Below are 14,837 nucleotides of genomic sequence, written 5' to 3' on the forward strand. Positions count from 1 at the left end.
TTCTCTTATGAACAGCATGAGATTTACAAGTAATGCCAAGCTTCCACCAAGTGAATGTCCAGTGAATCGAAAATTTGCACGAGAGCCTCGAGAGTTTAGGTGCGCATGAACTTCCGGCAGCATCTGTTGATATATTCCTTTAGCAGCCTCATAAATACCTCGGTGAACAAGGACATCCAAATCCTAGGTAAAAAAAATATGTACATTGTTAGCTCATTTTTTTCAGGCTATAATTAAATATCAAGACTCGATTCAAAAGTAGATATTCATAATTGTAAAAAGGGAATTTACCTCAAATTTAATTGGCTCGAAAAGTAGGTTTGCTTGCCAAGATGCTAATGACTCCGAACCCTACACGTTATATCAACCTTTAGCAATCACAAATAATAGCAATTTATTACCTACGAAAGAGCAAAAACAGATTTTTCCTACCTGAATAACAAAAAATCTTGTACCACTCTGGTTGTCATCGCAGATGAACCACTCACAAGGTGATGAACGAGTTGAGTTAAGATCATCTGCAACAGCCTGCTTTGCTTCCTCTTTTGCTGCAACCACTGCTGTCACTGAATCAGTAGTCGCCATCAAAGATGCCACCTCTGCATCCATCATGTTAAGATTTTCATTGATTCCTTCACCAGCCACCGTATTTGAAGATTTGAACGGAAGTATGCTCTTTGTCTGAGCGTGCAGATACGAAGCAGCGGAGGCAGCAATATTATAAGCAGCCGTCGCACTTATCCTATATCCACCATTATTTGGCTCCTTTGCTTCTTCTTGCTTCTCCTGACTTTCAACTTCCTGAGGATTTTTCTCCGATTTAGCTGCCAATTCCTTTTTCTCTAACGATGAAGTTACAAAACGCAGACCGTAATGTTTCAAGAGTTTCCCTGGCTAAATTATCAAATCCAAAAATGTTAATTAGTTTTGATTTTGTGGAAATCAGATTCCTGGTCTATCAATCCATTTCAGGACATATATAATAGGAATAAAATCAAGAAAAACAACTTAACGAACAAGTGATTAAAAATTCCAACTCCATTTCCATAAATGCAATTGAATTGCATGGGAATGTTACAGATTACAGCCCCGGTGTCACATCAAGTTTAGACTAAAACCTTCCTAAGATTTCGGAATTTAAAACCATATATATACCCTTACCAATAGGGGTTGCATTTAAGCTGCAAACCTTGATATTGCAGCATAATGTGGGAAAATGCCCCCAATGCAGTCGCAATTATGTTGCGACACGAAGACGCAATGCAAAGACCTCTAACTTCTAAGACTTTTCTATTGCTGCATTGTTGAGGGCCACAATTATAGAACCATGGATTACATCATGTTAAAACTAAAATACAAACTTTAACATTACAAATTAAGACACAGAGAATCTTCAAGTACCAATGTTTGAAACAAATCATCCAGATCACAAAACAACAAAAATAGATCTGAGACCTCAAAAACCAACTAATGAAAAATCTACAACCTAACCAAGTCTGAATCAATAAAAAAAATCCTTCACTTCATACAAATCATCCATAATTAAATTAAAAAAAAAAGAGCAAAAAATCACAAATACAAAATAACTAATCAAAAGAAAGATCTGAAATCTGAACTAAACTGAATGAAGTTACCTTGATATTGGGTATAGAATAAGCCAAGCTCCCCAAGTGTGACATCTGCGCATACAATCTAGCTTCAGCCAAAGACACCCTCCTCAACATCTTCGAAAACGAGCCTCTATCAAATTCAAAATCTTCTTTTTCGCCATCATCATTCTCAACCGCGCAACTATCACAAGCCTCATCACCACCACCATTGTTTTCATCGTTCTCGGTTCCTTCCCTTTCATTCCCCCGTTCCCCTTTCCACACAGACTTCACATGCAAAATCTTCAAAACCCAATTCTCTCTCCTCCCCTCCCCGCCATTCACGCTTCCATCCTCCCCCTCATCTTTCACAGACTCCGTCTCTCCGTTCTCCGCCATAACAGCGTCATCGAGAGACAAACCACTAAACGTCCTATTCCCATTCCTAGAACTCCGTTGTCCCGGCCATAACGACTCCAGAGGGTACCGAAACGAGAATCTAGAAAATAACGAATTCCGCAACGGTTTCTCCACGGCGGAACGACCCACCGCACTAACCTGAGACGGAGAAGCGCGTGTATCTAACGATCCAGCAATGGAGATCGACGGAACTATCCCAGTTTTTAAACACATAGTTTCCATTATTTTGTTTTCCAGAATATAAAAAAAAAAAAAAAAAAAACAGAAACAATGTTTGAACGATGATGTTTTTCGATGTTGTTTTTTTCAAAAAAATGAAAAGAAAAAAAAAACACGAGAGAAAGAAAGAATGAGGGAAAGAAAGAACGAAGGAGTTTATTTTAAGGGAAGGGAGTCGAAACGGAAAACTAAAAACGGGTGACCGAATTTTTGTTATTATTGCGTAAGTGTTTTTTTTTAATACTTGGGCTGTAAAACGACGGCGTTTTTGGGGGGGAATAGTTTAACGTGTTTGATTTTTTATTTTACGTGTTAGGAGTTAGGATTGGTGATGGTCACGTGGAAGTGAGGGCAACGTGTTGGGGGAGTGTATTTCGTGGGAAAGCGCGTGATTCTGATACTTGTACTACTATTTCCGAACTTTTAGGTGTAACTGACACGTCATTGGAGTGGTTCTACAACATGAGGGTGTGTACTGACGTGTCGGTTATAGTTTTAAATTTCACGTTCTCATAAATATTCGGCAGCATAGTTCCAACTATAATTTTTAGAAACTTTAAATAAATTTTTCTTTTTTGTCTTTTTATGTGTTTGTCTCTCTTTTTGAATAACAACTATTTTAAATTAAATACAAAAGAGGAGTAGTCATACTAGTATCGGATAACACATGCACTATCTTGCCACTACAAATGACACATGCATGTGTCTAATAGGAGCATGTATCATATGCAGTATCTATTTATTTGTTTCTGCATATCATATGCAGTATCTATTTATTTGTTTCTGCATTCTTTAAATACTGCATCCCTTCATCATTTTACACGTATCTTTTAATTATCCTGTCCCATTTTTCTTCAAAATATTTTTATATATGTGTTCACAAGAGAAATGTCGATTTAATTTATTTGGAAGTAAAGCCTCTGATGAAGATCTAATTCTGGAATACAGAAACGTTCAAGCATCTTAATAGAAGTTTGATCCGTTGGTTAAATGAAGATAGTGTAGAGGGTGAAAATATCAGAAGAATTCAAAGGCTCGTAACATGTTCAACGACAATGGAGAAAGTCGCTTCTGGGACAATGTTAAAACTGACAGAGATGTTTGCATTATGATGCACAGTTCCAAGGAAATTGTCATGATGGTTGTAATCACATAGTTACGTTTTTTAGTCCTTATATTTGTTTGTCTTATTGTTTAATTGTTGTTTAAATTATTGTTTAGTTGTTGTTTAAATTGTTGTAATTGAATGTTATGTTATTTATGAAATGAACGTTGTTTTCAATATAAAGTAAAATGGTTACATATAAGTTTAAGTTGTTGTGCTTGGTCCAACATTGGGACAATCTGTATGATTGTGTCCGGGATGATGACATGAATTATATAATCTCACCAATTTCTTCGTCGTATCCATTTCGGTTCGAATATGCGTGCTTTTAGGCTGACCATTTTTCTTTCTTCGCATTTGTTCATTGTGCCAGACTATCTCCCCTTAATATGCAAGTCAATAATCCTCTTTTGCTATCATTGGAAAGCTAGTGTTGTAAATATTGCATAGGTTTATGACTTTGTAAACGGCGAATAGTAAGTTGGAAAAGTCTTGTTGAGCCTTTGGATATGCCAATATGACAAATTAACTCTAATGATGTTGTAGTTTGGACAACAAAAACACCAATAATCGGATTCACTAATGTGGAGATAAACCATAGTGATCGTGTCAAACTACAATTCGACATGCAACAACAAATTTCAGATCCTCCGACGTGTTTAGGAGATTGAGATCAACTAAGAGTCGATGCCCAATGGGGTTATTCCGATTGAAAATACTTCGCTAGAGAGATGTGTCATCAATAAAGGAATTGACATCGTCATATCTTAACCGATCTTATCATACATGGTGTTATACCAACTCAAAATTATCTCAATTGGTATAGGTCGGTTACAACGATGCAATTTGTGTCTGAGTCGAGGTATTTGATCGACCCACACCAACGAGCTTTATTATCACACACCCAACAACCAACCCCCACCCAACAACCAACCCCACACCATTACCAAACCCAACAACAATGTCAACCCACCCAAACCCCAACGACCAACCTCACAAAGTAACCATACCATATACATTCAACCACTAAACACCCAACCCCGGAACCACACACACCCAAACACAAAACCAAGATCATGACCCATACCACCAACAACCATATAACTCTGATAATTCATACGATTCCATCTTATCCCACCATAGCACCCCACCAATGTACACCAAATATCACATCGTCAAAGCACTCAACCACCACATGACTTTCTTACAGCACAAGAACCATTACTTCGTTTCTAAAACTATTCAATGTACCAATTCAATCAACCAGTCTATCCACACATAACCCATTCACGCAGACCCAACTACGAGAACATGGGCACCGAACTCGACTACTCAACCCTGACTCCTTGTGATAAATGATTGGAAATACTTTAAATAGGTCAGGACCCTCCCACCAACCACCTTTGCCTCATGCCAATACTGTGAGAATCCAAACACCTCAGGAAAATTGTGGGAGACCTCGAAGACAAGCAAATGCGCTAGGATGTGAAATTGAAGGTCGTTACGATCGACCATGTCATTGATTTTCTATTCAATCGTTATGCAATTGAATTTAATGAAATAATATTATAAATTAATTATAATTTTCTATTTTATTTCACCTTTCTTTATTTTTAACATAATTTAAAATAAAATAAAAACACAAACAAAAGAGTAGTCACTGTCTATGGTGCATGCTCCTATTGGATGCATGCATGGGCCACTTGTAGTGGCATCGCATGTAAGCATGCGCCATTAGGGTTGATGCCTCTGTTCAAAGATGTAATGCATGCACCATCCTATGTGGCTACTCCTTTCTTCGTTCCTCTGAAACATGGTTAGTTTGACAAATCTTTTGAAATAATGGTTATTTTTGTATTTAATTTGAAATAGTTGACTATTCTAAAAAAAATCTCTCTCTCTTAAGTTGAATTTAAAAAAAAATATAAAAAAATTATATTTCTAACAATTAAATATGGTAAGTATAGATGATATTTATTTATAATATTTTATTTACTATTAAATTTTTTATTGATATATTTAAATTAGGAAAAATTTGTGCATATTTTAAAATTATAGCGAGTGTTGATGTCATCTCAACGAACCTCAAGAGATTTGAGTGTAATTTTCTCCTTTTCTCTGTAATAGAAGTTACTTCAATATATTATCATTTTCAATCATACTTAGTAAATTTGAATATGCTCCAAAAACAACTTCAATCGCCTGAAGCATAAATAAGTATTGAAAAATAAATCTGCTATTAGCGATTCTCAAATTGTAATATTAATTTGAATGATTTACACATTGCATGAATAAAAGAAGGCAAGAAATCAGTTGGATGCTAATGGATTTATGATGTAAAACACGAATCAAATCACACTCTTGATCGTTATAAGGAAAAACTAGTGGGAAATGGTTATAATCAAGACATTTGCATTAATGACAAAGATGAATAATGTTTAAATCTTAGTATCACTTGTTACTTATATTATATGAGAATTACAACAATTTGATGTTAAGAATGTGTCCTTCCATCAAAATTTAGAGGGGGTGTATATGGAGATTCCACCTGGTTTTAGTATTATGTGTAGCACCCTAGATTCTGACTCTTAATTTAAAAGAATAAAATCATAATTTTAGGAGGCTACTCAAACACAGTATGCATACTTTCCAAATATTTTCAAAACTCGCAACAAAATTCAAATAAATAACATAAACTACACTTATCATATCAACGAAAATACTTAATAAAGTTAACATAATCCAACGATTAACTCAAAATAATTGAAACATCATGTTTTCGATGTTATAGATTAGAGTATTAAACCAACTAAATAACAATAAGACAATAAAATAAATAAATAAATCTCCAAGGTCATCTTTCAACTCACAACAACACTTACTCCTCCTAAGTATTTGTACAATAATGTACATAACAACACAATAACGAACAAGAAAGAGGTGAGAAAACACTCAAATATATTAACAGTGTAAAAGAATGCAAGGGTAGCTTAAATCACACATTCAACAACACACATTCAATTTACACAAAAACACAATAATTTAATTCACATAGCCTTTATGTATGCAATGTGACTCACAACTCGACTCTATGCATGTGGTACAAATTTGGACATCAGAGTTTGTTACTGATCTCATTCATTCAACAATGGTTCTTCATTCGAACCGGGTCTCCACTTTTGAACCCCGAACGATGACAAGTCCTTAATTCTGAATCCATGACTCGCCTTTTTCAACACACTGACACAAAATAATGCATGACATACAAGTAATGCAACAACAACAACAACATTTATGGTTCCACTTCTAACCATAAACAACATGCAATATAGCATTCAACAGTAGTCCCCACTTCTGAACTACACACCTTAACATAACACATACAATTACACTCACAACACGTAAATATGTTCACAACATCACAACTCATAAACATAATCAGAATTCACCACTTATAATCATGCGAATTAATTCAATTATCATTTCATCATCATAATAATTCACCTTAATAAATTAATTTCATCAAATACCCCAAAACAATAATCAAACATCGATCGCACGAGAAAACAACATCGAAAACTGAATCGATCATTCAAAAATGATTTCTAACGGCTATGACGGATAACCCATCACCTAGGTGAGGACCGTCACCCAACTCGTCATCACTTTCCTTCATCACCCGTCACTCATGTGACGACCAGCATGAAAAATCCCGCTTGGAGACTTATGACTATTCGGCAAGTGTACTGATGATGTCACAGTAATAAAAAGATAGAATCCACAAGGACTGCTTCTAACAAGATAAAATATGTGCAATATATAAAAACTAGTAAGGGGGGGGGTCGAGTTTGAATGCGAAAAGTAAATAAGCAATTAAACAAAATTACAAAAGTGGCCAGGTTGTGTTTTAGAATCCCTTATTTCTATATTATTGATGATTGGTGTCTTGTCTAAATGATCTTATCACTATAACCCCACGATAAATTAACAAAACCGTTATAGCTGATCCCTCACAAAACTACTCACTAACCACTACTCAGAGCTTTCTATCCCTAGTTCACCAACGTAGACAGGGTTAGGCGATGCACAAAACGTTAATTCCCTATGCCACTACTTGGGGTCTCCTATTCTTATTCAACCAGCGTAAGTACAATAATTGCCATAGGTCCAACACATAGACTAATGGTGAGTATTCCCTATGTGCCCAAAATTAGATTAAAATAGTATCTCACATAAAAAAATATTAAGAATAATAAGCAATTGAATGGTATTATAGATCAAAAGGTTCATACAAAGTCAAATCAACATATAATCCAACAATATTGAAATGACTTCATCATAACACAACATAACCTAGAGGAGCTTAGCTACTCATAATTCAAATAACAATATCATAATTGATAGATGAAAATAACATATGAATTCCTTTGAAGTAATGGCCTCCAATGGCTTCAAATGCCCTAGAAATCTCATTTGATGCTCTCTAAATCATACTTCTCTCTCTAATTTCCGTAACCCCTATCAAAATGTAAAAATCCCATTAAAAAAAGCTCAGAATGGATCAGACACGTCAGAAAAAGCCCAGAAAAAGGGACCATCATGCGCATGATTACTTACATCACGATGTAGATTTTATGGCCCCCATCACGCGCGTGATGCTTCATGATGGTGCATGTGATTATTTCCGAAGTTGCACTCTTTTTTGCTCATTTTCACTCAAATTTTCACTAAGTCCACAATCTTAACACTTAGCTATTTTTTCCTCATTATTTGGTCTTTCTTCTTCATTTTGGCTCATCTTTCACTTATTTTAATCCGACTCTTCAAGTAAATTCATGCAATGACGGACTGTCATCAAAACACCAAACTTGAATCATTGCTTGTCCTCAAGTAACTTGCCTGAAACTACACATTTCAACAGAAAATAAGCCGCACAATAACAATCGAACATCACCAAATTAAATATTCCTTTACCTGGCCATTATTCTAGCTTCCAACTTCTATTCGACAAATTCGGAAAATATCCTCAACATTGATGAGTACTCAACTTATCTCTCAGCTCAATTTGACTCACTCAATGGTTAGAGTGATATTTCAATCAACATGAAAAATCATTTATGCTTAGCTTGATCATGTTCTAATATAGTCCATCACAAAAATCACGACACACGCATTAAAGGTTTTTTCCGTTTGTAACTTAGCTTATGTTTGGGTAGGATGTTTTTAGAAAAGTAGGTTTAAAACTTTGGAGTTAGGTGTCTAGTTCTCCTTTTATCATAATACCTCTTTGTTCCTTTTTTACGGTACTAGAGATTTTTAGTCATTCTTATACTTTCATTCTTTTGCTTTTCTCTTTTTTTTTGTTGAAGAAGTGCCTTTTTCCACTTCTTTTTCTCATATTTTTTTGAAAATTTGGCCAATATTCTCTAGTACCCCAACCCTAAACTTAAACATGTGCTCACTTCCAATAGCAACCCCAAACTTAATCTTTTTCATATAATTTAGAAATTGTACTTCTACCTAACTCCAAAGAGAGGTGGAAAGAAAAGATCTTTCAAGTCATATGGCTAAGAATTTTAGGCTACATCACCGAAAGAAAAGATAAAACTCAAAGTGGTTAGCAATGGATATACCTATTACTATATGATGGTTTAAAAAGGCTCAAAGCTATAAACAAAAACTACCTCAATGTGTGTCAGTCAAACCAGATAAACTTAATTAGAAATAGATCAAACGATAAAATAATAATACATGGATACACCCATAAAGAAAGAAAAGTGAACAATGGATTTTATTTGGCTTAAACCTTACTAAATGAGGTATCTGTAGGTTGAGTACAAGTCTATTGATTCTTTTCTCATCCTTCACCTTCAAGTTGCTAGTTGTTGTCGTGATTATCAAGTTTCTTTTGGATCATCTATTCAATACTAAAGTGCTAAACTTACAAATATGAAAAAACACATCTACAAACTCGTTTATTAAAGAAAGCATAAATCATCATGGAAGGGTCATGCTTAAGTAGATAAGTCCTCTTTTGGACGGTCTTGAATAAAAATAAAGTAAATTTTGCAAAACAAAAATTGGTTATAATTGACGGGTTGCCTCCCATCCAGCACTTCTTTAAGGTCCTAAGCTTGACCCTTTGATTTTTGTGTTAGGGCGGAATATATGACACGGAAAACACACCATCCTTCTTCTTCCCTTTATTTTGTAGGAATTCCATCACTTTCAGAAATTAAAGTTTTTTCTTCCATATTTTATGCAGTTTGATAGTATCGAACAAGACATACATCTCATCAAATACTTTATCTATTTCTCCTCTTTTATCATCCTTGTTGCTAGGTGTAAGACTATTTTTTTGTTGAAGATATTGTAGTTGGACATCTACATCTAACAAATTATTGAAATTTGAAGCTTCATCCAAACCGAGATAATCTTCATCTTGCATTCTGGATCTTTCCCCACATATCTTTTTCACCTTTGTTGCTTCTATTATTGCTTCTATTTCTTTATCAAGTATTGTGCACTTTTCTTCTTCTTTCTCTTTTTCAACTCCTCCTTCATCGACTACCCCACATTCCTATTTAAACTTTTGTTCAATTTCCTTACCTCTAGGACTATCTAAATTATTTCCATTGAAATCTCCACTAGATCTCACTTTTAATTCTAATTGGCTAGATACTATACCAAGTTGCATATCTAAGTTCTCGAAGGATACTTCCATGTCCCTTTGCAAGGTTTCTTGCAGTGTGTTGATTTTTTGGAAATTGGTTTGAGTAATCTTCATGAACTGGGTCAAAGTTTCTTCAACTTCTCATTCATCGAATAAGTCACGTTGTTATTTGACTTCTCTTTCAATTTCCTCATATTTAGGAATATCTAACATATTTTCATAGAAATCCCCACTAGATCCCAATTTTAATGTTAATTGGTTGTATATTTAACCAAGTTGCATCTCTAACTTCTCAAAGGATGTTTCCCTGTTACTTAGCATGATCTCTTGATGCTTCTTGAGTTTCTCAAGATTGAGTTGAGTCATCTTTATTTGGCGCCAAAAATTTTATGACTTCTTGGCAAGTGTACCGATAATGTTGTAGTAATAAAAGGATCAAATCCACATGGACTGCTTCTAACAAGATAAAATGTGTGCAATGTATAAAAACTAGTAGGGGGTTCGAGTTTTAATGCGAAAAGTAAATAAGCGATTAAGAAGAATTACGAAATCGGTCAGGTTGTATTTTAGAATCCCATATTTCTATATTGTAGATGCTTGATGCCTTATATGAACGATCTTATCACTATAACCCCACGACAAATTAACAAAACTGTTATAGCTGATCCCTCATGAAATAACTCATTAACCATTACTCAGAGCTTTCTATCCATAGTCCTCCAATGTAAACAGGGTTAGGCGATGCACAAACCGTTAATTCCCCATGCCACTACTCGGTATCTCCTATTCTTATTCAACCAACGTAAGTACAACAATTGCCCTAGGTCCAACATATAGACTAATGGTTAGTATTCCATATGTGCCCAACATCATATTAAAAGAGTATCTCATATAAAAAATATTAAGAATAATAAGCAGTTGAATGTCATTATAGATCAAAAGGTTCATACAAAGCCAAATCAACATATAATCCAACAATACTGAAATTGGTTCATCATAACACAACATAACCTAGAGGAGCTTAGCTACTCATAATTCAGATAACAATACCATAATTAGTAGATGACAACAACATATAATTTCCTTTGAAGTAATGGCCTCAAATGGATTCAAATGCCTTAAAAACATCCTTTGATGCTCTCCAAATCATGCTTTGCTCTCTAATTTTTGTAACCCTTATCAAAGTGAAAAAATTCCCCTTTAAAAGAGCTTAGAATGGACCAGGCGCGTCAGAAAAATCCCAGAAAAATGGACTATCGCGTGCGTGATGACTTGCATCGTGCGATGCAGCTTTTATGGCCCCCATCGCGCGCGATCCTACACGTTAGTACATGTGATTATTTATGAATTTGCACTCTTTTTTGCTCCTTTTTCACTCAAATTTTCACTAAGTCCAGAATCTTCACACTTAATTATTTTTCCTCATTCTTTGGTCTTTCTTCTTCATTATGGCTTATCTTTCACTTGTTTTGATACGATTCTTAGATCAAATTCATGCAATGACAGACTGTCATCATAGACCATGATGGTCTCCCCATTACCCTGTTGACGACCATCAACTGACCCAAGAGCATGACGGGAAGTCGTCAGGCCCGTGACGCCCGTGACGCTGCTGTAGAATGCAGTTTCTGCATTTTTTCCATGTGACCTCATTCGAAGCTCCGATTTCAGCCTTTAGCACCCCAATTCGCACAAAAAATAATGGATGCATATTATATGTGGATCAAATAATCACATACTAATCAATTATCATTCAATTTCATCTATTAATCTCAAATTCAAGGTTATACTCATAACACTAAAACACATCAATGACAACAACCAAATTCAGAATTCATACCAACATATTATACAAATATTCAACATATGATAGAGCATGAATTCACACATTAAACTTGGCAATTAATATGGATGATCACACAATCATCATAAAAACTCGTAAAGCATAACAAGGTGAATAAAACCTACATGAATTTCCAACAATTACTCAAGTTCTAGATATGACGATCTTCTTCCCCAAGCCATTGTTCTTCCTTTTTCTCACTTTGCCTCTTGCCTTTTTTTCTCAATGTGACTTCTACGTATCAATAAACTCCCTTAACCCTCACACTTTTCTTTTTAAATTAAAACCTAATTTCACTATTTTGGTTATTCCACTTTTACCCTTCCAATCTCTAATTTCCCTTATTTTTCTAAAAAGTCTAATTTTCACCCAAATATCACTATTTATATTATTTTATTTATCATTCTATATTTCTACTCATTTTAAAATTAATTAAAAAATCTACTTAATTTCTACCACTCTTCCTAACTCCCAGTAACATACTCACTAGTGCCACATACCACATATATTCACCAAATAATGATAAAAAAATCATATTAAATCACTCAAATAATAAAAGAAAATGCAGCTAAATACAATTAAATAATCTAGTTGAACTCGGGGTGTTACAACTCTCCCTCACTTATAGAATTTTCGCCCTAAAAAATTACCTGAACAAAAAAGTTTTGGATAAGACTCCTTCACCCGGCTCTCCAGCTCCCATGTCATGCTTCCTCCAGCAGGTTCTTCCCATATAACTCTCACCGATACGATCTCTTTACCTCTCAAGTGTTTCACTTCTCGATCATCAGTTTGCAATGGTGATACCTCCATAGTCAAGTTATCTCTCAGTTGCACATCATCCATTTGAATCACATGAGACAGACCTTGAACATACTTTCGAAGTTGAGACACATGAAACACATTGTGGAGATTCGAAAGATATGGTAGTAAAGCAACTCTATAAGTTAGTTCTCTTGCTATCTTCAAAATCTGATAAGGACCAATGGAACATGGCCCGAGCCTTCGAGACTTCAAAGCACAACTAACACCAATCGCTGGAGTGGCTCTCAAGAATACATGATCTCTCTCTCAGAACTCAAGTGTTTTCCTCCTCTTATAATGATAACTTTTTTGTCTACTATGTGATGCTTTCATCTTTTCCCGAATCATCTTGATCTTCTCAATAGTTTGTTGAACGATTTCTAGTCAAAGTATAACACTTCACCAAAATCATACTAACACAAAGGTATCTTATACCTCCTACCATACAAATCTTCAAACAGTGCAATTCTAATTCTAGAATGGAAATTGCTGTTATAAGTTAACTTAATCAACGACAAGTAAGCATCCCAATTACCTCATTGCTCTAAGACACAAGCTCTCGGTAAATCTTCCAACAACTAGATGGTCATTTCTGTCTGACCGCCTGTCTGCAGATGATAAGAAGAACTCAACCGTAAATTGGTTCCCAAGGTTTCCTGCAAACTCTCCAAGAACCTTGAAGTGAACCTCAGATCTCTATCTAAAATAATACTCGAAGGAATACCATGAAAATTGATAATCCTCTCAATATACACCTCAACTAACTTCTACAACGAATAATTGATCCTTATCAGAATGAAATAAGTTGATTTAGTCAGCCTATCCACAACCATCCAAATTGCATCGCTTCCTTTATAAGTCTTAGGAAAACTCTTCACAAAATCCATATAAATGTTGTCCCATTTCCATTCAAGAATACTCAAAGGTTGTATTAATCATGAAGACTTTTGGTGTTGAACCTTTGACTTCCAACAAGTCAAATAAGAATAAATAAACTCAACAACATCCTTCTTCATACCTGGCCACCAAAATATTTTCTTCCGGTCTTGATACATCTTGGTAGCATTAGGATGAATACTTAAACCACTCATATGACCTTCCGTAAGAATACTCTTCTTAACTCTGGAAAATCTGGTACACTAGCTCTATCTTTGAATCTCATAATCACATTCTTATCAATTCTGAAATATATCCCTTTATCTTGATTTATTAACACCAATCGGTCAATCAATCACAACTCGTCTTTCTGACCCTCTCTGATCTCTTCAAGAATACCACTAGTCGGCTTTAACATACCCAACCTCACACTATTAGAAGTTATCTCACATGCCAAACTAAGATCTTTAAACTGTTCAATCAAATCCAATTCTCGAACCATAAGCGTCGACATATGCAAAGACTTCCTACTCAAAGCATTTGCTACCATATTGGCTTTACCAATATGGTAACTCAACCCAAAATCACAATTCTTCAGAAATTCAAGTTATCTCCTCTGCCTCATATTCAATTTCTTCTGATCAGACAAATACTTCAAACTCTTATGATCGTCGAACACTTCAAATATATAGCCAAATAGATAATGTCTCTAAACTTTAAGAACAAACACCACAACTGCTAACTCTAAATCATGGGTAGGATAATTCCTCTCTTAAACCTTAAATTATCTCGAAGCATAAGCCACAACCTAACCATTTTGCATAATCACACCACCTAAACCCATCTTCGAAGCATCACAATACACTATAAAAGATTCACTTGGACTCGACAAAATCAAAATTGGTGTCGATGTTAATTTCTTCTTGAGCTCTTGAAACCCCTCTTCACACTGAACATCCCATACATAAGTTTAACCTTTCTGATTCAACTGAGTCAAAGGAAAAGATAACTTCTAAAAACCTTCAATAAACCTTATGTAGTAACTAGCCAAACCCAGAAAACTTCTGATTTATGTAACTAACTTCAGAGTCTTCCACTACAACACAACCTTAACCTTCGAAGGATTAACCGCACCACTAGAAATCACATGATCAAGGAAACTCACTTCACGCAACCATAATTCACACTTGCACAAATTCACATACAACTTCTTCTCTTGCAAAGTCTATAACACAACTCTCAGATGTTTTGCATGCTCTTCATTTATTTAGGAATATACTAAGATATCATCGATGAACACAACCATAA

At 35.0% G+C, this 14,837-nt stretch overlaps 1 protein-coding gene across 1 annotated transcript in view; it reads right to left on the bottom strand.

Annotated features, from left to right (window-relative positions):
* Window positions 1–2,431, bottom strand: part of LOC127092265 (phospholipase A1 PLIP2, chloroplastic) — a 3,556-nt gene extending 1,125 nt beyond the window's left edge. Inside the window, exons 1-4 of the mRNA XM_051031111.1 lie at window positions 1,635–2,431; window positions 433–894; window positions 292–351; window positions 1–183 (exon numbers count right to left, since the gene is read on the bottom strand). The exon at window positions 1–183 is cut by the window's left edge and continues 234 nt beyond it. Of these exons, the coding sequence (XP_050887068.1) occupies window positions 1–183; window positions 292–351; window positions 433–894; window positions 1,635–2,231 (1,302 nt within the window). The 5' untranslated portion in view covers window positions 2,232–2,431. The remainder of the gene's footprint in view (window positions 184–291; window positions 352–432; window positions 895–1,634) is intronic.
* Between the last annotated feature and the right edge of the window lie 12,406 nt (window positions 2,432–14,837).

Source organism: Lathyrus oleraceus, chromosome 6 (genome assembly GCF_024323335.1).
Source record: "Lathyrus oleraceus cultivar Zhongwan6 chromosome 6, CAAS_Psat_ZW6_1.0, whole genome shotgun sequence".
Classification (NCBI taxonomy): domain Eukaryota; kingdom Viridiplantae; phylum Streptophyta; class Magnoliopsida; order Fabales; family Fabaceae; genus Lathyrus; species Lathyrus oleraceus.